At 38.0% G+C, this 23112-nt stretch overlaps 1 protein-coding gene across 1 annotated transcript in view; it reads right to left on the bottom strand.

Annotated features, from left to right (window-relative positions):
* Positions 1-1330: 1330 nt before the first annotated feature.
* Positions 1331-23112, bottom strand: part of CDHR4 (cadherin related family member 4) — a 34050-nt gene continuing 12268 nt past the window's right edge. Inside the window, exons 9-20 of the mRNA XM_015817891.1 lie at positions 21306-21489; positions 19492-19639; positions 19093-19195; positions 16119-16325; positions 15321-15460; positions 13907-14051; positions 11346-11560; positions 10218-10357; positions 9751-9786; positions 5072-5156; positions 3214-3247; positions 1331-1973 (exon numbers count right to left, since the gene is read on the bottom strand). Of these exons, the coding sequence (XP_015673377.1) occupies positions 1918-1973; positions 3214-3247; positions 5072-5156; positions 9751-9786; positions 10218-10357; positions 11346-11560; positions 13907-14051; positions 15321-15460; positions 16119-16325; positions 19093-19195; positions 19492-19639; positions 21306-21489 (1493 nt within the window). The 3' untranslated portion in view covers positions 1331-1917. The remainder of the gene's footprint in view (positions 1974-3213; positions 3248-5071; positions 5157-9750; positions 9787-10217; positions 10358-11345; positions 11561-13906; positions 14052-15320; positions 15461-16118; positions 16326-19092; positions 19196-19491; positions 19640-21305; positions 21490-23112) is intronic.

A 23112-nucleotide genomic window follows, 5' to 3' on the forward strand; every position in this document is an offset into this window, starting at 1 on the left:
AAGGTTATCTAATTCCAAATTCAATAATAACCTATAATTTGTTGAGATTGTTCCTTTAAGTCGAGAAGGATAATTAATTTTTCAAAAGTAGTTATGATGCTGATTCCTTTATATCCTTTCTCCAGAAAGGATTTAAGTTACAGTGGTGTCAGCCAATACACATAGTAAATTACTGGTAACTCAATCTTATCCTTACTATGTAGTTCAATATCATTTTGACATTTTGACTTTTATTGGATATCCATACTCCCAATAGACACTTTCTATTTCAGTTCTTATTTATTTGTTATTCTTGAGTTCATTTGTTGTTTGTTCAGCTTCTCTCACTTGCTTCAGCTTCAGCTAGCAGCTGCTTGGGTTGATAACAAAAATACACCATTGGCTTAATTTCACCATGTTTTCTTTTATTTCAAATGCAACAGTCTGTTTTGTTTTGTTTTTTTCTACTTTTTATTTCAATCATTTCTTTTTTCCACTGTGTATTTCAATATATTTAACAACTGAATTTAGTTTATTAAAAAGAAATAATAGAATCCTATCCAATAGAATATAAACACATTTACCTGTCATTAATTATTTTTATTTAGGCAATTAATTACTTTATTGTGTAACACTGAGAATTTACATATTCCTAATGTATAATAATCTTATATTACTTCCAGTAATAAATCAAGTTGTTTCAATTGGTGCTCCAGCAGAGGGCACTTTCACATCACAGGTTTGTCCTGGCCACTACTGCACATCCCCAAAAAATTGTACTATAGACTGCAGTATTAGAGCGACATACATAATCACCATTTAGACAATATCCAAAATTTTAAAATAATACACTGTTGTAAATACCATCATTGTCCATTATATGCAGAATTTTGTTAGGAGATAAAGAAGAATAAGTTTAGTTAACAGTTAGTGGCAAGCTGCAATACTAATTCCCATGTTTTGAGCAGAAAGCTGCTCTCAGAAGACTTTCCACTCTCTTCTCTATTCTAAATACAACACATCCCCTTGAAGCAGAAAGGGAATCAATCTGGCAGACATTTGGACCACAGCTGGTCTGGAAATTGCTATTTCATACCCCCCAAATCTCTGACTTCTGATAACTTCATATGTCAGGGGAAGATTTTAATAAATAAAAATAAGTGAAATAATATGATATTATCGTGATTACACTCATTTCGAAACGGATCCCTCGTGGACCTTTTTTATACGGGGTGGTACTTAGGTTGGATTGGACGTGACTTATTTCATAATCTTTTAATGTCAATGACATAGAGTACAACGACACAAACTGAAACCTTGCGAGTGGGTTGTCCAACCACGCTAACAGTAATACAGTAATTCTTTTATTATTTCCCAGTTATTCAAACATCCCCAACAATCAGCAAGAGAAATGAAATCGAAGGAAAGAAATATGTACATGATGCTATATTGCGAAATGACACAAAACTTCAGAACCACTGAGCTACAACAGAAATGAATATGCCTAACCAGAGAAATAGATAATTTAATATTAAACTCAGTTGCTATCCCTTGTTTTTGAACCAGATTTTACAGTTCACATACAATTCTTCTGTACTCAGGCAACACTAAAAGGGCCTTTATTACAGCAATTTCTCAAAGACACATGTCTTTGTAAGATGGAGGGACAAGTGGGTTAATGTGTTGCCTTCTTCCATAATATGGAGAATTTCCAGATATAGGGACACCATAAGACGTAGTGGAAAGAACTTTTCACCGATGAAACAACCATGGAAACCAGAATAGCAAAAGAAGAAAGGAAAGTGGCAACCTCTGATTATTAAAATACATGTAACTAATGGAAAGCTACCGTTGTGCCACCATTATCAACATATATAGCAGATACCCAAGAGAGAGTTCCTGGTGTCCAGAAAGCTGTCTCTTCATTTTCCTTCATGCTCACACCCAGCGCCGTGCTCCAGTGCTGCTGTCAAACAGGTAATACTGGCCAGAGACTTGAGACAAAAAATAAGAGCTAGTTAGTTTTTTGCCTGCTTTAGTGTTACTTTTACTCTACTTTATTTTTGTAGAGCTGTCCATCTTAGAATACAGCTCTAAGACAGAAATAAGCTGAATTTCATAATGTTATACAATGTCATGAAATACCTAAAAGCTGCTCCTCTATAGAATTTGGGAAGATAGCGATTTAAACCAGAGTTGCCATCAATTTCACTTCTAAATATGAAATGGTTAGACTTTATAACATTGCACAGACTCAGAAAACTCCTAGAGACCCACCAATAGGCATTCATCCTTTTTCAACCTCTAAAGCGGGTAACATCATTTGGCAAAGCTTCTGTATTTCAAAGTTACATAAGATTGGGCCTGCTTAATACTTGAATTGCAAAACCAGCAGAGAATACAAGGGCTGCAAGTGAGACTGGAATAAAAAACAAACAAACAGGCAAATCACTAATGTGGGTCTGCGAAAAAAGCTACCTAGTATATGGAGGTGATGGAGTGGGGGGATTTTTTTTTTGCCCCAGGACTATATCTGGCCTGAATGATTTATGGTGGGCTGCAGCCAAAAAATGGGTGAGACAAGGAGGAAAAAGAACTGTCACTGATGACACAAGCATGAGCTTACAAAAATTTAAGAGTTTCTGATATACAACTTAGGCAAAAGAATGTCCATCAGGCCACAAAGGGAGAAAGAGGACCAAAGAGCTGAATGAGAGCCAATGGGAACATATGTGTGTAATCATCTATTTTCATGTAATATAATAAACTATTCTCATATAATTTCTCTCTAGATTTTTTTTTTAAAAGTACAATTCAGTGTTAATAATGATGGGAAAGGGCACAGACAGGGCGTCCTTCATCTAAAGTCAGACTTCCCAGCAAGGAATTATTGTATTACCAAGTCCTCTGCAGAGCACAACAATGTTTGGTCTCTGGCAATCATTCCTTATTATGTGTAAGGGAACCAGCAACATGCAATAGTAAAGGTTTTCAACTGGCTAAGCTCTGCAGTCTCTGCAGAAACACGTGATGTGTGACCACAACTGCAGCTCTCAGCCTCTTGCAAATAAATCCAGCTTTAGCTAAAAGATGAAGTCTGGTATTTCCTTTCTTGTAATTATATACAAGAGCTCATTTATGGGAAATTGAGAATTTATGTCCTTTCTATTGACTGATTGGACTATGCTATCTCTCTAGAGGTCAAGATGATTTAAAACTGGAGATTAAACTTACTGGGGTCTTGAGCCCGGCCATCAAATTGTTGTTCCTATAATGAGAGAGAGAGAGATGATCCACCTCTTCCCAAGGGCAAGGAACCCAAGAAGAAGAAAGAAAGCTTTCTTGAACTTAACCTTCTGTCATTTAATGACTCTCCCAGAGCAATACAGAGGCCTCATCCATATGTCCTGTTTGCCACTGCATAAGGCAGCTCACTGTTTATCAAGAAGAAAATGTCATTCTCAACTTATCCCTAGCCCACGACAGCAGCTTTTGTCAATCTTTTTTGCTATACATCAAATGTGGTGTTTTCCACATTGTTGCTCAAATAGTGTAGTGTAACCTCATTTATGACCTCATTTTGTTACGGGCAGTGCCTCCCCTCCAACTGCTTCATATACACCTCTGTGGGCATAAACCCTCCTTGCAATCCCAGGTAGCTTCCCTCCGAGGCTTTTCATCTTGTGCTGCTGGGATACCTATCCTCCTTGAGAAAGACCCTTCCCATAAAAGACTGACCCCGAGGCAGTGTCTGAAGCATAATATGCTTTCCCTATGTACCAGGAAACCCTGATGTTTGGAAACCCTGATACAGCGGTTCCTCTATGGATGAAGCACCAGTGTATCATTGAATACTTAAGAATTTCAGCTGATGTGAGTAAATTCTATTACAGCTATTTTTTTACCTGCTTGTATCTTCGTGACATCCTCCAGAGGAAAATCCTAGCTAAATGCATTGAGCAGACAGTGCCATTTTGCCTATTCTAATGCGATTTTGTCTACTCCATGAGATACTTCCTTTGCTACTTACAGCCAGCGTTCCCTTGCAATACTTAACTGACTGGCAGTCGGGATGTAACTGACAACAGTTCTGCCAGTTCCCTTTCTAGCCCAAATGGCAAGAACAAACATAAAATTGTATATTGATTTTCTGTAAGATTGGCAAATCTGTATCCAAAACTAGCCCAGCTGATGGGGCTGGGGTGGGGTTGACAATGGGTAGGAGTTTCAAGGCATTTTATCCTTCTTTTCCCCTCCATCAATGTGTGCTTTGGGCTATCTTGATAGAGGTTTACCAATCTTATGGTAGGTGGCAGACTCATAGGCATGCTAACCATTCTTCCTGCCACTTGGGTTTTCAGATGACCTGTTCAAAAATAGCCTAAGTGACAAATTATTGCTATAGAGCACCTTCACATTGATAGACTGCCTTCTGGGAAGGCGGATAAAGCCTCTGTCCTAGGAAACCTGCCACACTCACTCAAGCCTGCACCACCACACTTTAAGGACAGCAATTGATAATGGATTCCTCCAGGAATAGCTGACACTGGGTGGGAAGGAACAAAGCCACAAAATCTTGCCAAGGATAGTAGAAGAGGGAAGACAGTATGGAGGGAGAGGTTGGCTTTTTTGGTTCCTGCTCTCCAGTCACTCCACGGGAGGATGAATAGACAGCAGAAGATCATAGGTTTTCTGATATCAGCATCAAAGGAAGTGTTCCCCATTCTTCTTTTCTCCTCTCCCCACATTATGCAGACAGTTCTCTTTTTCTGCTGATGTTAAACTGGCTCCCACACTGAATAGCAGCACAATAGTCCACGGGAGACCCAAGAAAACTCGTGTTGCTGCTTCCAATCACTACTGGGAAGAGGCACTGCTATCATTATAACAAGATGGAAATAGACAAGCAAGTGCTTCAGTTGATTTTACTTTATCAAACAGTTCCCACATTCCATAAAAGGCAATATGCAGAAGAATGCAAAACGATGTGGGCCACAAGGATGATTGCAACTGATCAACTGAAGGAGACAACAGCGACTTAAGCACAGTCTTAAATGTAAAAAAAACATCAAGCTAGGCCAAGATAACATACCAGACTCTGCAAGTCAGTGACATCCTCCCCTTTCTGCTTCCTTGCTTCTTCTGTTACCTTATAATTTTCCCCCGCTTCTTTGTTCCTACACAATGTGAGACATTGCATGAAAAAAGAGCTCTTCCATTAATATCCTGACAGAAGTCTAGCAGAACCAATGACATAAAACAGTGTTTTCAACCTTGACCACTTGAAGAGGTGTGGACTTCAACTCCCAGAATTCCCCAGCCAGATTTGCTGACCTAAAAGATACAGTCTGGAGCTCTATCACAAATTAACTGATGTTAACTTTAATTTTCTCTAAGCTTGTGCCCACAAATATATGGAGACTACAGCATGACCATGCCTGTATGGCTAGGTGTACTAAGAATTACAGTCCCAATACATTTAGCCCATACAAATCCACCCCCCAATTTTTCTAGAAGCATGTGTAATGAAGGCTTTAGACACCAAGAATCATCCACAGGCCTTTGCTGCAGACAGATTATTAAAAAAAACCAGTAGCACTGATTTTTCAGCAACTGCAAAATCTCATTGCTATAGTTGTGCATGTTATACAGTAAATGAACGACATCACTATGAAAATTGTTCTCTTATCATTTTTTTAAAAGGAAAGATTGCAAAGGAATAAAAGTGACACAGAAATGAGAACAATTTATTTATTTATTTATTTTCATTGACTTATATGCCGCCCTTCTCCCCATGGGACTCAGGGCGGCTCACAGCATATTAAAACAACATAACACATTTCCCCAATAAAAGCCAATTAAAACCAAATATTTGTAGCTGTGTCTCTTATTATTAAAAATCATTAAAAATTATCCCTATTTAAAATTCTTAAACAATGTCTAATGAAATTTCTACAGCTGGGTGAGGAGATTAGTAGGGCAAATTGAAGGAGTTTCAAACTGGGTCAGGATACCCTGAATGGTCATAAGCAATTTAGAAGGGGATCACAGTACTTTTAAAAACCTAATTAGACTTGTGCAAGTGACATTGAAGCACTATTAAAACTGTATTTGGGCTTTATTCCCTGTTACCTACGTGCTCACAGCAATTCCATAAAGTTTGAGAAGTCATGTAATATAATATTTGAGAAGCCATGGAATATGTAGATTAAAACTGAATTAGTAGAAGTAATAAATTCACTTCTTGCCTAACCCTAACATTAGTGAAACCATTAACTCCTGGGGGATTATATAGATTTTTTTTTTCTTTTAAGGGGTCAAAATACCTCAAAGTGTGAGAACCACAGAACCAAAGAATAAAGCACTGATGCTTTGCATCTTACATGGCTCATCCCTCTAGACTGCCAGAAGCAGAATAATTAAAAAGCCAATATCCTGAATTTGCATAAAATATTCTGATGATAAAAGGTTATCGTTCTTTAGAGCCTTTGGATGGAGAGTTTCAAGGTGGCATAGTATTTCAACTGTTGGGAGACTTCCGGTCTTGCGCGGTAGTGACCGGTTGCAGGCTTGTGGATCTCCGCACCCCTGCGGCTAATTTCACCCTGCCAGGGGAGCCTAAATGAGTCTAAGTCGCCCTGGAGAGGCAGCGAAGAAAGAAGGGTGCCCTGGCAATTCTGGAACGACAGTGGTCATTCCGTTCAACTTGGGGAAAGCCTTCTAACCCGACAGGAGAAAGGCTGGCCATACTTCACTGAACAGCCCAAGCTACTTGCAACCGAAGTCCAAAAGTACTAACCAGCACAACAGCGAACAGCATGCTTGAAACTGGGTGAGGAATTTGATCTTCTCTTTTCTATTCTATATTTAATTTCCTGGAAAAGATCCCCAAGAAGCAAAATACCTCCGAAAGTGAAGGAGGGGGATTTCCGCGACACCCTTATGCTAACGGAAGCGGCAAATTAAACTTTTCATGGAGGATCAAAATATAAGGAAATGAAATGAATATAAAACCTGAAATTTAAAACTTAAATTTGGATAAGTCTAAAATTGTTGAATGGTTAAGACTCTGTTCTAAAGATAATTGTTCATTTTGGAAATTGAAAAACAAATAGATGCTGACACTTAGTGGTGGATGAAGACTATGACAGCTATAACTTTCATATAGGAGTTGGCAAACCCTGGGAGAAGCTAAACTATGTTTGTGACCTTTAAAACTTTAATAACAAAGAACAGCTGTGACAAAAAAGGTAATAATCTGGGCTGCAGACAAAGAGAGAACTATCAACTTCAGGAAAAAAAATCTTTTTTGAACTCTTTGGATTACAAATATCTATTTAACCGGGACTCTAAAGCTATTTGCAGAGAAAAGAAAAACTCCAATTCTTGGCCATTATGGATCAGAGACATGTAGAAAGAACATATCAAGAAAACATAAATACTCCTCAGGAGGAGATATATAGTATACTGCAACTAATTCAAACAACAATGATTTTAAATCACAAAGAAATCCAAAAACACTTTGAAAATATAAATCAATCTATTTCCAAGTTAACCCTACAACAACAAAAATTCCCAGAAAACAACAACAGAGAAGGAGCAGATAAAACAGATAAGTGGACACAAAATGGAGAATAAAGACTTAAAGATGGAACTTAACAAAACAAGGAAACATGATTTAATCCTTGTGGGAAAAAATCCACAAGAAATGGAAAAAACAACATACCCCTTAAGACTACAAAATAAATCTGAGGACAAGAAAACAGATTGGATAAAATGGACTGTAGAGATGCTAGGAACATCGGAGAGAAAGGAAATGATAAGAAAAGCGGAAAGAAAGAAAAAGATTTTCAATAAACATGGAAAGGCAAAAGCCTCGTACAAAGACATTTCACCTAATTTACTTTTTATATCTACAGTAACAGTTATGAACATATGGAAAGACTTTTTGACTCAGCAAAACACATTGATTAAGAAACATACTGGGCAAAGGAAAAAGACTAAAGTGGAAATCAAGAAAATAGATGATGGGACCTATAAGAGAGAATACTTAAAAAAGAAACATTTGTTTCAATATGGTTAAAGAAATAGAAAAGATTTTGAATATATATGTCATTTTAAGAGGGATGAATCCCTTAAATAACATAATATGCTCTTCCCCCCCCCCCTTTTAATTCTATTTCTTGATATGAGATATAAAAAAGTTGAAATGTCTTAGATAAAGGAAATGATTTAGATAATTAAATGTGATTAAATTTAAGAAAATTATAATGGACAAAAAAGAAAAAAATGTTTTGAATAAGAGTTAAAGGACCAGATGACTAGACATATTAAATGGAATATTTAAAGTTTAAACATATTTTTAACTATGGTTAAAAAGAATAAGAAATTTTGGAAACATATATATTAGCTTAGGAGGGATATATATTTTAAGTAGTATGTTATTTTTTCTTTCCTTACTCTTGCTCTCCTTTCTTTTTTACTGTTTTATCTATTCTTTAAGAAATGTAAAGGTGTTGAGATGGTTTATGTGGAAAAAATAGACTTAAATTTTTAAATGTAATTAATTTTTGAGAAAATCTTAACCAGTAAGAATACTTTGAATTTTGTGGGAGAAACAAGTTTAAATAAGGACTGTAACAGGATCTATGATGAGGTAATCAGAATGATTAGATAGAAAATAAATATTATATTGATGTGATTATTATTTTTAGGAATATTGGGAAAAAATTATATATTTCATTGTTATCTATCAAAATAATAAGAACTGTATTAATTCAATGTTTGCAAAAGAGGACATTTTGAGGAAAAGAGGAAATCAACTAAAAGCATTATGTGGATTATGGACTATAGAAATTGTTAGTGATTCTTTTACAAATGTAAATCCAGACAACACACTGTTTACCAATTATTAAGTGATCTATGTTTAAAAAAAATCAATAAAATATATTACAAAAAAAAAGAATTTCAACTGTTGGGGTGTGTTCAGTACAACCCCATCCATATCACGCTTGACACTTCTTTAGATGGACAGATGAAAATTTCCTTAAATTGTGAGTTCTATTATTAACAGAACTTGTAAAACTATTATATTGATAGCAGTTTGTTCAAATACTGTATTTACCAGTCAGTATTGGCCTGCAATTTATTGCTATATCTAGGTATATTCTTTGGCAAATGCCAATGTTTACAAATTATGTTTCTAATTCCACAGATACAGCTTTGATGTTGATGGTATGCTATCTCATTTTTCTTTGTTTCTTGGGGTTTAATTGATGGTTTGTATCTGTAGCTTATTCCAAAGTTTTGTCCACAAACTTAGACATAAAATACAGTAGTCCTCGACTTATGACCACAATTGAGCCCAACATTTATGTTGCTAAGTGAGACACTTGTTTACTGAATTTTACTCCATTTGATTCTTCCTTGCCATAATAGTTAAATGAATCACTGCAGTTGTTAAGCTAGTAACAGGGTTGTTAAGTGAATCTGGCTACCCCTTTGACTTTGCTTCTCAGAAGCTCACAAAAGGTGATCACATGACCCCTGTATACTGTGACTGTCATAAATATGAATCAGTTGCCAAGCATCCAAATTTTGATCATTTGATCATGGGGATGCTGCAACAGTTGTGTGAAAAATGGTCATAAGTCAGTGCCATTGTAACTTTGAATGGTCACTAAATGAACTGTTGTAAGTCGAGGACTACTTGTATGAGAAATAGTATTTCCCCATGAAGACGACTAGTTATCTATGACAAGAGGCGCTTACTTGTTCGGCAGCTGAGATATCTCTCCTGGTGATTTTCTGAAAGCCAAACAAGAGTAGAGTCAGTTTTCAGAAGACATCATCTCCTATTTGAATGTGGTCAGAGCTTTGAAGAGGTATGAAATAAATCATAATGTTTTTTCAGCTTGGAAAATCAGGGAATGGTTTTTTGGAGCATATAGTAAATTATAAAAAAAACGTGTTTTCCAGGCAGAGGAGAGGCCATAATATATTCTACCAAATCATATCATGCTCCTTCATTGAGGATTGCTCATCTTCGGTTTCAATTCTTTTCATCTTTTCACAATGCATCCTGAAATTGCTGATGGTAATAACTATAGCCATCCTGGACAAGGTCCATCTAAGCAGTTGCTAATAATCAACTTGATGACACATAATCAATAAGTCAATCTCTAGTTAATATTAGATTTCAAGCTAGTAACACAGATATAATTTTCCTGAATATTCACCTCCGGCAAAATTGCCAAAACAACAAACCCAAGGCAGAAAAGAAGAGGATTCCAGTGAGTGTAAGAACCACCACAAACCACGGATCTGGTGCCCAGTATGTCACAGTTCTGTGCAAAACAATCGGTTTCTTGGGGAGTATCTGAAATCATAATAGTGTAAATTTAGTATGCAGAGATACACAGCTTTTTCAGATGCTCCGCTCAGCCCAGCCAAACTCTACCCATGTAGTTCATAAAAGAGCTAAATTATTGGGTGCTGATTCTCCTTGAATTTTATATACATTTTTTTCAATCCATTCTTTGTGATAACTCAGATTCAATCTATTATCCCTTATTCAACCTGCAACAGTGCTTCAACAATGCCAGGGAATGTTTAGCCCTACACCAATTGAGAATTACAATTTACAGCAGCCCAAACTAGTATGATTTATGTTACCAGTTCTAGGAAGTTTTATTAAGAATAGATGGCAAGTTACAAATTCCCAATCAAGACTTAAAAAAAAAACCCAATTGATATTTTGGGATTCATTAAACCAAAATGCAGACCAAGATCATATGACTTTCCTGGTGATACTGCACTTCGTATCATTTGACATTCTCTCTCAGTAGCTAAGTCAGAATGCTTTACAATAGCAGAGTCATTCACTCTCACACACACATATTCCAAATCACATGGAGAGGGGAAAAAGTACCATAAAGTAACTGGAAGACTGTGATTTACACCCCAATTTGGGCATGAAAGCTAGTTGAATGACTTTGGGCCAGTCACTCTCTTTCAGCCCAACCTACTTCATAAGGTTGTCATTAAGGGGAAAATAGGAGGAAAGAGTACTATATATATTCATTACAGTGAGATAAAAATAAAGTGCTAATTCCCCAGTGCCTGAGAAAATCCAGTGGGCTTTCACATTGCCAAAGCTTACAAAGCAATCTTTAAATGCCACTTTTCTGGAGGCATCTAAATGCTTCCTTATGGAAGCCACATAGGTTGAGAAATACAGTATCCATTCTCATGATCTACTTCACAGACTGGGGAAATAGTCTGTGGGACAAATAACAAAGATGTGATAACCCCAGTGATGCAAATGGAAGAAAAAGTTTATGACCGCAACACGTATGACTGCTCACCGTAGTAGTTGTGGTGGTAGTAGGTACTGTTGTGGCCCAAGGGATCACATTAACAACAACTGTGACTGTGGTGCTGAAGCGAGGTGAGATATCACTATCTGTCACTTCCACCAGAAGCACAAAAACAAGAGGATCATATATACCATCAAGTCTATAGGAAAAGGTGTTAGGAAAAAGGGTTTGTCCTACCATGCGAAAACGCCCATTTACGTTGCCTAGAAAAGAAAAGAGCATTGCTGTTTTAAGTGAGTGTCAAATTTATTCCTAATTTAATTGCTCATAACTTTCTGCCAGAAATCCTTCTGAGAGCTATTTGAAACTGATCCACAATCATCCTCACTATTTTAGATCTCTGTCAACACCAAAACACAGTAGGCATTGTCATCCTGAGCCAATTAGTGCTCTCCCTCTTTCCTCTACAGCTGACCAATACAGGAGAACAAAAATCCAGTCAGTTGAGGGGTCCTTGGTGCTCTCTGAGCTTGCTTGTTTTCTTGCAGACGTTTCACTACCCAAACTAGGTAACATCATCGGCGATGATGTTTGGGTAATGAAACGTCTGCAAGAAAACAAGCAAGCTCAGAGAGCACCAAGGACCTCCCATGTCAACGCTGAGCTACAAATATTCTCCTTTATTGGTATCCAGTCAGTTGCCTTCTGAACTACTGAAGTGGCATTTATGGAGTAACAACCCTATAGCCACACTCTACATAAAGATGATAAATGGCTAATGACCTGCCTCATGAATCATTTTTTAAACATGTAGTTGTTTACATTGTAAAAAAATACATAAACAAATCCATCCAAAACTTCCCATTGGCAGGTGTTCCACTCCACTGTTGCATTAAAAACCTTCTGTGAGTTGTGAAAGGAATAGCATTCCTTTCATTTTTCAACAAGGTGCTCTTCCCAAAATCTGTAACCAGAGTTTCATGTAGCTATTCTGTCTGGAATGATAAGTTCTAAATGTAGGGATACCTGAAAAGACAAGCTCCAGAAAGAAGACACCTTACTAGAATTTGGGAGGGGGAGGGGGGAAGATTCCAGTTGCTGTGTTATTCCTGGCTTGAGCCAAAGAATTAGGATATAGGAAGAGACCAGTTTTCCTCCAGCGAGGAAATGGACTATCCCCTGCAGCAAGAACGATCCTATAAATAGCTGGTCCCTTTTCATTTCACTAGGCCAGGGCTTTTCAACCAGTGGTACGGGTACCACCTGTGGTACATTGGCACCTGGCAGGTGGTACGCGACCATCCTAGAAAAGTGGGAGAGGGGAATGAGCTGAACCGGTGGCAGCAGTCTGAGCAAGAGATGGCTGGAGCTGCAGAGCTGTCGGGGCTCAGCGGAAGCACCAGGATCAACGCTTCTTCAGGGCTGTCAGGGCTCAGTGGAAGCGCCAGGCTTCAGCTGGAGCTCGGAGCTGATCCTGGTGCTTCTGCTGAGCCCTGAAGAAGCACCAATCAGCTGGAATGTTGCAGCATCTCCAGGGTCTTGTGATTTACATTCAGATGCTTGGCAACTGATTCATATTTATGACGGTCACAGTGTCCCAGGATCATGTGAAGTGACCAAAACCTGCTGCAACTACCCAGCAGATAGGGGGAATAAAAACTAAATACCCCCACCCAACCCCCACTGCCAATCCTCAACAGAAATGCTCACAACAATGAAAACCTCGGACAGAAGGAAGAGCGCCGCCGGGTGGGCAGGCAGGTGTCTTGCTCGGCTGTGGCTTGGGGGCACTTTTTTCAGTGCCATTGTAACTTCGAACAGTCACTAAGCGAACTGTTGTAAGTCAAGGACTACCTGTACTTTATCACTTTTTTCCTTTTTTGGGGGAGGGTCATCAAGTTTTTGACACCTTGCTAGGTGACTGGTGGTACTCGGATGTTGCCATATCCTAAAAGTGGTACAATGGGTGAAAAGGTTGAAAAGCCCTGCACTAGGCAAAAGACAGGGTAGATTTGCCAAGCAATGAAAAATGACCCACTCTCTGCCAGCCTGCTTTTTTTATGTTCCTCCATTCCGAGTGCTCTCCCACTTGCTGGGCCAGTTGTCTCCAAGCAATTCCCACAGAAGCCCGATCATCCTCCATTTAGCTTATTTTGAACTACAATTCCCAGGGGTAAAAAGCCCTATCTTAGACCATCACTAAAAAGTCTAGGGCAAAATGAGGAAGCCTTCCAGATCTCGGAGGAAAAAATCGTTAACAACCATTTTCCAGAAACAAATTGAACCAGCTGGATGACATGACATCCCTACCTGGACAGCATCCCTGTGGAAAAAAATATGCTTTATTTCCAGCAGATTCCCACTATCATTACTATCTAGCACTAACTGGGTCCAGTTTGCTAAAACCACTTTTTGCCTACAATTTAATTCTTTAAGTGTCTTATAAGTAGCAGCAGTAATAGCCCTCATTGGTGAGCTTCTATTCTCCAACTTTTTCCCTGTTTCAAGTTCAGCTTGTTCCTTCTTTTTCCAGTCCCAAAGAAGACCCTGGTACTGATCTCTTTTAATTTATTTACACAGGCCCCGGCAATTTGCGACCCATTCCATACCACGAACAATGTTGTAGGCCAGTTTGGTTCCCCTCTCCTCATCTTCACAATTAATATCTGTGACTTCTATATTTCTGGCTTGGGTGGAATATATGGAAAACTGCAAAAATGGTTCTTTACACACAGGAGGACGATCGTTCACATCCTGGGGATATAAAAGAAATCACATTTCATGGTAGACAGTTCACAGGTTCTCAAACATTCTCCTCCTTGTTGCAATGATCAGGGACTTTCCAAAAAAACAAGCCTCCAAGCAAGAAAGATTCCCAGACCTCAGGCTTCCCCTATTGCCACAAAGAGAAATAAGCTATTGCAACATGTGTACAATTGTAATTCTACACGAATCAAATAAGAGTAAAAAAAATAGCATAAAGCGGCTATCTGCAGAAGTGATTTTGGGCTGAAAAAGTAAAACTTTCTGCAGTTGGTTATTTGCCAGATGAGGTTACAATATAGGTAGTCCCTGACATACAACCATTTGTTTAGTGACCAGCTGGCTCAGGAATTCTGGGAATTGAAGTCCACGAGTCATAAAAGAGCCAAGGTTGCCTACCCCTAGCCTAGGGATTGTGGGAGAATGGGCAGTAAGTCCAGTGCATCTAGAAGGCACCAATTTGGCTGCTGTATAACTGATCTCTCCCTATTCCCACTTGTATAAAATAAAAAAAATATCCATGCAATTTCTGTTTTCAAGGCATCGGGTTTCTAACAGAAAAGACCAACAGAAAGGCACCTTTATAGCAATAGGTAGGACAACAGGCCATGTTTCTCCTTGCAGGACATTTTAGAAGAGAGATAACCCGAAAACCGATAAAATGCACCATTAAAGAGCAGAAGTGGGAAGATACGAATATATAACACAGGATACATGTACCTATAGGCCCCACTAACCACACAGCAGATGAGTAATTGTAAATCATAGGACAAGGAGACTGTTCAAAGCTCAGCTTTTCCTAGCACAAGACTGGCCAACCTTTCTGTAAACAGAGTGGCTGTACCCCCATTTTTAAAAACTGGGGGAACATCTAGTCATGTTGCTACATAGGCTAGAGCTGAACATGTTGTCTTGTTTTGGTTTTTCTTTGTTAGGGTTAGGGTAAAACATTTAATAAACTTAATATTGTCTTTATTCAAACACACATATCCGTAGAGATATGCACATTCCTTCTCCCCCCCCCCAAAAAATAATGTCTCCAAAAGCTGTGGGTTTGGTATCTGCTGCTGCTGAATTGTTCAGCAGAGTTTCAGGGGCTATCAAGTGTGGTGGGAATCCAGCATAAAAGTCAGAGTTCCCCAGCCATCTCACTTATCAACTGCTTGATCTGGGGGATATAATTTATGGTGCACGGGGGGGGGGGGGGTAGTCAATGCTCTGTATCAACATACTGTAGCTTCTCTTCTGTTTTCAAATTACCTGCACATAAATCGTGACATTACATGTTGTTGTTCTCTGGGTGCCAGGAGCTGCTTCGTTCTCCAGGTCTTTTAGAATGACAGGCAGATGATACACTTTCTGGACTTCATAATCCAAGGGCAAAAGTACATGCAGCTGACCTGTGACATATTATAAAACTATTCTGGGTAATTTCCAGTTTAATCTGCATCCAGACCCAGCCTACTCCTCATCAATCTCTATATCCACATGCCACTCAGTTCAGCTAGCAAAAATATAGTTGGTGCTTATTTATTATACATAGAAAGTATCAAAACATTTAACTGGAAAGCTGGGGTGGAAGGCAGGCAAAAGCAGAGAAAGAAAGAAACATGAACAATGGTCAAGAATCTTCCTTCCTTCCTCCCTCCCTCCCTCCCTCCCTCCTTTCTTTCTTTTTCTTTTCTTTTCTTTTCTTTCTCCTTCATAATTAAGCTATTTGACATTCTGTCCAATAAACTGGAAAACTCTGTGGGCTTCTGTCTTTTAACTAATTATTTTTTGCAAACTTCATTTTCTTCTTTAGGAATTGTTTGTCCTAAAAGGTATAGTAGTGCCTATGCTATATTTTACCGAGTTTGGAGCCAGCCTTCCTCATACAGTTGCTAAACATACTTCAGTTCTAAAGATGGGAGATCAGTGTACTGCTGTATTCCACCTGAGGTAGTTCTGAGGCAATCAGATTCAGGCAAGTAACTAAATGAGTGAAGGAAGATCCTTAAGCTGTTCGGTAAATAAAGCTTGGGGAGGCCCTGCCAAACAAACCCACCATTACCTTACCTGTATAGGTGGTGATGTAGAAAACTCCAGCATCTGCATCCATTATACTGTATTCAATGTTATTGAATGGATAGTCTTGGTCAGTGCCATTGACATTGCCAATGCTGTATCCATACACAGTATTCTCTGGTACACTGAACACCAGTTTCGAGCACTTTGGGGAGAATTCATTCACTCGTCTTACTGTCACCAGCACAGGTACAGTGGCTGCAAGATAAAGAAAGAAACCCAGAAAGCGTATATGATGACAAAATTCCAGCAAGCACTTTGTAATCGGCAAGTAACTAAGTGCCTAACCTACATAATTACAGAAAACAAGCAAAGCTCAAATAACACATGAAGGCTACAGACCAGAAGGTTTTCAGCTAGGTTTGCCAATCAAGTGGGTGATTTGATTTTTAGAGGAAAGCAGGGATAAGACTAAGTGAGAATCTATCATCTGCTTATCTCCCAGTGATATCTCCTTCTAGGTACTTTTCACAGTGTGTTGGTTCTTAAAGGCAGACAGTCAGGAATCAACCACAAGAAATACTATAACTCTCTCTATATATAGGCTATAAGAACACAATCTCAAAAGATTGACAGGATTTCTCCTTCTGTCTCTCTTATATCAAAGACAGTCACTCTTGGGTTTCCTTGGCATACTTTTCTGCCTTCCTGGGCCAACTCCGTAATTCTCTATACATATGGGGGTGTAAGTCACACTCCTTTGTCCATTTCACTGGAAAGTTGGTCCTTAATCATACGTGATTGGGGATAGACCTGTGATCCCCCATCTTTTGGGGCCTACAATATATTTGGAATTTTGAGAACCTACCACGAGCATTTTCATAAAATAGGTACTATGGAACAACTAGTGAGAAAAAGGCAATTTACTGGAAAGCAAGCTAACGAGATTAACTCCTGCTACCTCATCTCTACCATTTCACCTTACATCTGTCTTTATTTTTTCTGGGCAGCTGGGCCTACTGCCAAACAAAACACTGGCTATAGCTACCAAATCATTTGTCATTTCCAATGCCTCTGGGGTATAGTGAAGTTCAGAAACACTGCTGGAAACAAAGATAATGCTTGAGGCGGGTGTTTTGGTCTGAACCACGGCACCTTGATTTTTTTAAGAAATCTAAAAATAAAAATAAGATCAGGTAAGATATGATGCCTGGCAGCCACAAAATGAGATGTCTGTGGCCACATTCCCACTCTGGAATCCATACTAGAGACCCATGAGGTAGGCCTATATACAGCTAAGCACCATCACATAGAGGATGAGTAGGCATATCTTTAGGAAGATTCATACGTTGGCTTAATATGGTTAGAACATAATAATAACAACACAACACTAATAACAATAACAACAATAATAATAAATTGGAAGGGACCATGCAGGTCATCTAGTCCAACCCCCTGCTCAGGCAGGAAACTCTATACCATTTCAGACAAATGGCTGTCCAGTCTCTTCTTAAAAACTTCCAGTGTTGGAACATTCACCGCTTCTGGAGGCAGGTTGTTCCACTGGTTAATTGTTCTCTCAGGAAGTTTCTCCTTAGTTCTAGGTTGCTTCTCTCCTTGATTAGTTTCCATCCGTTGCTTCTTGTCCTGCCTTCAGGTGCTTTGGAGAATAGCTTGACTCCCTCTTCTTTGTGGCAACCCCTGAGATATTGGAACACTGCTATCATGTCCCCCCTCGTCCTTCTCTTCATTAAACTAGACATACCCAATTCCAGCAACCGTTCCTTATGTGTTTTAGCCTCCAGTCCCCTAATCATCTTTGTTGCTCTTCTCTGTACTCTTTCTAGAGTCTCAACATCTCTTTTACATTGTGGTGACCAAAACTGGATGCAGTATTCCAAGTGTGGCCTTACCAAGACATTGTAAAGTGGTATTAACACCTCACGTGATCTTGACTCTATCCCTCTGTTAATGCATCACATTAATTTGCATCACAACAGCCACCCTACCATATAAGAGCTTGATTCTTTTATATTCTGCCATTCTGCTAAATTTGCTGAACTTGTATATGACTTTTAAGTGGACTGCCCTAAAAGTAATAGTCATGTTCCATTGGGAAAAGAATTATTCTAATACTTCTAGGATACTTACAGTTGTATTAAATAGCCTCTGTAACATTTCCCATTTGGTATAATTTTATTATTTCAATTGTATTCATTTTTTGATGGATTTGTCAAACATGCATTTTGGTAGTCTACCCTGGGCTTTCTGATTGATCTGCTTTCTATGGGGGAGGACACAGATCACGGGTAGCTGTTGTTTGCCTATCACAAATTTACTTAGCAATTGTCTCCAGTCAGTCTCAACCAACCGCTGTTTTTCAGTTGCTTCCTTTGGTCTCTTAGATGCCTTTACATTAATATGCTGATAACTGCTTCTATGCAAACTAATAATTGCCCTCTTTTACTTCCAATACTTCTGGGGAAAAAAGTGTGATCATTTTCAATGACTATGAAAACAGGAAATTGTTTATCAAGAAAATTACATGACATTGTAGTTGCTAAATGTGAAGCTCAATTCAAACAAGTTTTGACCTTTTACTTCTCATGCTTAAAGAATTTTGAGGACAATTCTTATTTAGGAAAAAAAAATATTTTTAGTAACGTGGTCTGTAATCTTGACTATCTTGATCCAGAGTTTCATTTTATTTTATTTTATATTTTATATGAAGGGCACGAAATTGCACAATAATATATGTTAGGTTTGCTTTTCTGCATAAAATTACATTACATTAGTCATACTTTTCTATTACATTAGTAATACTTTTCTCCAGGTCTGACAACAATGATAAACATTCTAAATTTATTTTCATCAACAAATTTCAAATGGCTATTTATGCATCCATGGTCCCAACATTTGAGGGAGATGTCTTCTAGTCCTAGAATTCTGCCAGGTTTCAACTGACTTCATCAATATCCAGGAATAACAAACTTCAAATAGTGCTTTTTAGCAATGTGGTACTTACTGGTTTGTGCAGGACTTCCTTCATCTATCACTAAAATGGTAGCCTGGTACTGAAAGTTAAGAGTGGCCATACTTTCTGAATCATAGTCCAAACTGCTATTTACCTGTCAGACCATAGGATAGAAAAATCAGGAGAAAGAAGACAGAGGTTACCTTTAGTTATTAACCCATGACAGAAAAGCTTATAGTATCTTCTACAAAAAGAGAGATCTTTCATCAACTAAGATCCAAAGCTCAAATCAGGGTCCCTAAAGCACCAAAATCTAAATGGGAATTCAGTGTCCCTTTGAGGTTTAGATGTACTGTGCATTTAAATGTAGATTTTTAGTACCGCTCACACGAATTGATGTGGAGGAATTTACTCAAGCCTTACCTGATATATACCTAGCAACTGGCTCACCTGCAAATTTGGGCCATTCATTTTAAAGCTATAAGGTGGATTCTGGTCAACTATATTGTACTTCAAGCTGCTATTCATACTCTCTCGATCATAGCAAGACAGAGACAAAATGGTCCTCCCAACGGAAATGTTCTCTGGAACTTCAGTTCTGGAATTAAGCAAAAATAATCACAAGAGGTAGAAGGTTCTGATTTCCTTGGGTTCTGATTTCTCCAAAGCATTATCCCACTGTTCCTTAACTTGCATGACTTCCAGATTTGTTGGATAATAATAATAATAATAATAATAATAATAATAATAATAATAATAATAATAATAATAATAATAATAATAATAATAATAATGATGATGATGATGATGATGATGATGATGATGATGATGATGATGATGATGATGATGATGATAAAGTTGGAAGGTACCTTGGAGGTCATCTAGTCCAACCCCCTGCTCAGGCAGGAAACCCTATACCATTTCGGCCAAATGGCTGTCCAGTTTCTTCTTAAAAACTTCCAGTGTTGGAGCATTCACCGCTTCTGGAGGCAGGTTGTTCCACTGGTTAATTGTTCTAACTGTCATGAAGTTTCTCCTTAGTTCTAGGTTGCTTCTCTCTTTGGTTAGTTTCCACCCGTTGCTTCTTGTCCTGCCTTCAGGCGCTTTGGAAAATAGCTTGACTCCCTCTTCTTTGGGGCAGCCCCTGAGATATTGGAACACTGCTATCATGTCCCCCCTCATCCTTTTCTTCATTAAACTAGACATACCCAATTCCAGCAACCGTTCCTTATATGTTTTAGCCTCTAGTCCCTTAATCATCTTTGTTGCTCTTCTCTGTACTTTTTCTAGAGTCTTAACATCTTTTTTACATCGTGGTGACCAAAACTGGATGCAGTATTCCAAGTGTGGCCTTACCAAGGCATTGTAAAGTGGTATTAATACTTCACGTGATCTTGATTCTATTCCTCTGTTAATGCAGCCTAGCACTGTGTTGGCTTTTTTGGCAGCTGCAGCACACTGCTGGCTCATATTTAAATGATTGTCCATTAGGACTCCGAGATCCCTCTCACAGTTACTATTATTGAGCAAGGTACCCCCTATACTATACTTGTACATTTGGTTTTTCTTGCCTAAATGTAGAACCTTACTTTTTTCACCATTGAATTTCATTTTGTTAGATAGCGCCCAGTGTTCAAGTATGTCCAGATCTTCCTGTATCCTAAGCCTTTCTTCTGGAGTGTTGGCTATTCCTGCCAGCTTGATGTCATCTGCAAATTTGATGAGTTCCCCATCTATCCCCTCATCCAGATCGTTGATGAAGATGTTGAAGAGCACTGGGCCCAGAACAGAGCCCTGGGGCACCCCACTACACACTTCCCTCCATGTAGATGTGGTTCCATTGAGGACCACACGCTGAGTATGGCCAGTCAGCCAGCTACGGATCCATCTGGTGGTGATGCTGTCTAACCCGCATTTTTCTATCTTATCAAGTAGTAGGTTGTGATCTACTTTGTCAAATGCCTTACTGAAGTCCAAGTAAATTATGCAGTGATTATGCAGTCAAAGCCACCACAGTCCCTGGAGCTGATCTTTAATTGGCTAAGGAATTTACCTGTATCTATTTATCTTTAAGCAATCCCAAACTCTCTTCCCACTTAGCAATCTAACTTCTATATTTCTCACTTCAGAAATAGTAGTCCTCCTAATCACCTAAATCTACCACACATGCATCCCTATGCAGAAAGTTAGACATCCTCAAATTGACTCTATTACTCTATGTTTTCTTGGCTCAAGCTACCACAATTTCCTTTGCAGAGACTTACACAAACACAGCAGGAGAACACAGGGGTCCTTCCAAGTTCTCCTGTTTCACAGTAATGTTGACAATGATGCTGGCATGATCAGCATGATTGAGTATATCATAAGCTTTCACCTCCAGCTGGGTGTTGGCTAAGCTTGGATTGCGTTTCAGATCTAAGTAGTAAGTGGTCTTGATGATACCTGAAACTGTATAATTAAAAAATACTACTTTATCAAGAAATTTAATTACAGTTGGAAAAATTAATACAAACTAAACTTAGAGAAAGAGAAAAGAATGGAAAGTAAGAATAAAAGTGCAGTAAAAAAGAAAAAGAAAGAAGAAAAGCAAAGAAAATATAATGAGGAAAAAGAAAAGAAATGAAGATGAAGTGACTTCCAACCTTCCTCACAACAAATATATTTAATAACTCTTCAACGTCTATAAACACATATCTCTTCATCTCATATCCCATCCCTTAGCTATATGCAAATTTATTAAAAAACCCAACAACAACTTTTCAACCCTGGTGTCAGCAAAAAGCCCATAAAGGGTGCCAGAACATTACAAAAAAATTAATTTTAACCTTGATTATATAAACAATTTTATATTCTTTCCTTTGACTTCTAATAATTCAATCAATTATTGTTCTAGGATTTTATTTCTCTTCAATTCTCCTTTATCCTATGACCAAGTTTTCTTCAAGGCTTTAACAAGCCTCTTGTAGATCCAATAAGAAAATATTTTTCAAATGATTCTCTTGGTTCATCATCTGTATTTTCCTTTTTTTTAAAAAAAAAAAAACTTCAGTCAGTTTCTTTGGTATATCCAGTATAATGACCTATTCAAAATTGTTCTCTTGGTCTGTCATTTGTAGTTCCACATTCTCTACCATGTCTTATTAGATGAAATCTGTTCCTCAGAACACCTATGAAAGCAGACTTTATTACTGACACTATTGATACTGTAGTTACTTAATTTATGGATCTATTCTTCAAAGATCTCCTTCAATATTTCTGATGTTATAATATTTTGTATCATTTTGTAAGTCCCAGTATTAATTAGCATTAGTATTTTTCATCTGCTGCTTAAAATCTTTAGTTCCCTCTAGTCACTGTGTCTAGTTTCTAAACTCATCACTTATCTTTTTTTTTAATTGAAAATTTTATAACATTTTACAATATAAATCCCCCCTCCCCCCAAACCCAACCCTCCCTCCCTCTCCCCCCTCACTTCCCAGAGCCAATCACAGGATTAACAATAAAATAATCATAATCTAACTAACATTAATCAACTATTAATCTAACAAATCTATAACTTCCTTTAACTCATCACTTATCTTTTATCTCACTTGCAGTTGCCATAATAACCAAAATAATTATATTTCTTACAAGAGGTTATTTTTTATAGTTAATTCAAAAATCTTATAGAAAAAGTCAATACTCCAAATTTATCTTGACCCTTAATCCACTTATAACTTTCTTAGATCAAAATCTTATTTAGCTTTTTGCTGTTTATTTCAAATTCTTAAGCTTGTAATTAATTTTTCTTTTGTTCAGAGTTGAAGATAATTTTTCCTGATGAAGACTTCAGACCTGTCATTCCAAAGGTCTCTAATAGCTTTAGAATAGTTTATACAGATAGTCCTTCAACTTACCATCATTTAATGACCATTCAAAATTACAACAGCACTGAAAAAAATGACTTATGATCGTTTTTCACAATTATGACCATTGCAGCATCGCCATGTGATCAAAATTCAGCCCTTGGCAACTGGCATGTATTTAGGACTGTTGCAGTGTCCTAGGGTCATGTGATCACATTTTGTGACT

Source organism: Protobothrops mucrosquamatus, unplaced genomic scaffold (assembly GCF_001527695.2).
Source record: "Protobothrops mucrosquamatus isolate PMUCROS unplaced genomic scaffold, P.Mucros_1.0 scaffold653, whole genome shotgun sequence".
Classification (NCBI taxonomy): domain Eukaryota; kingdom Metazoa; phylum Chordata; class Lepidosauria; order Squamata; family Viperidae; genus Protobothrops; species Protobothrops mucrosquamatus.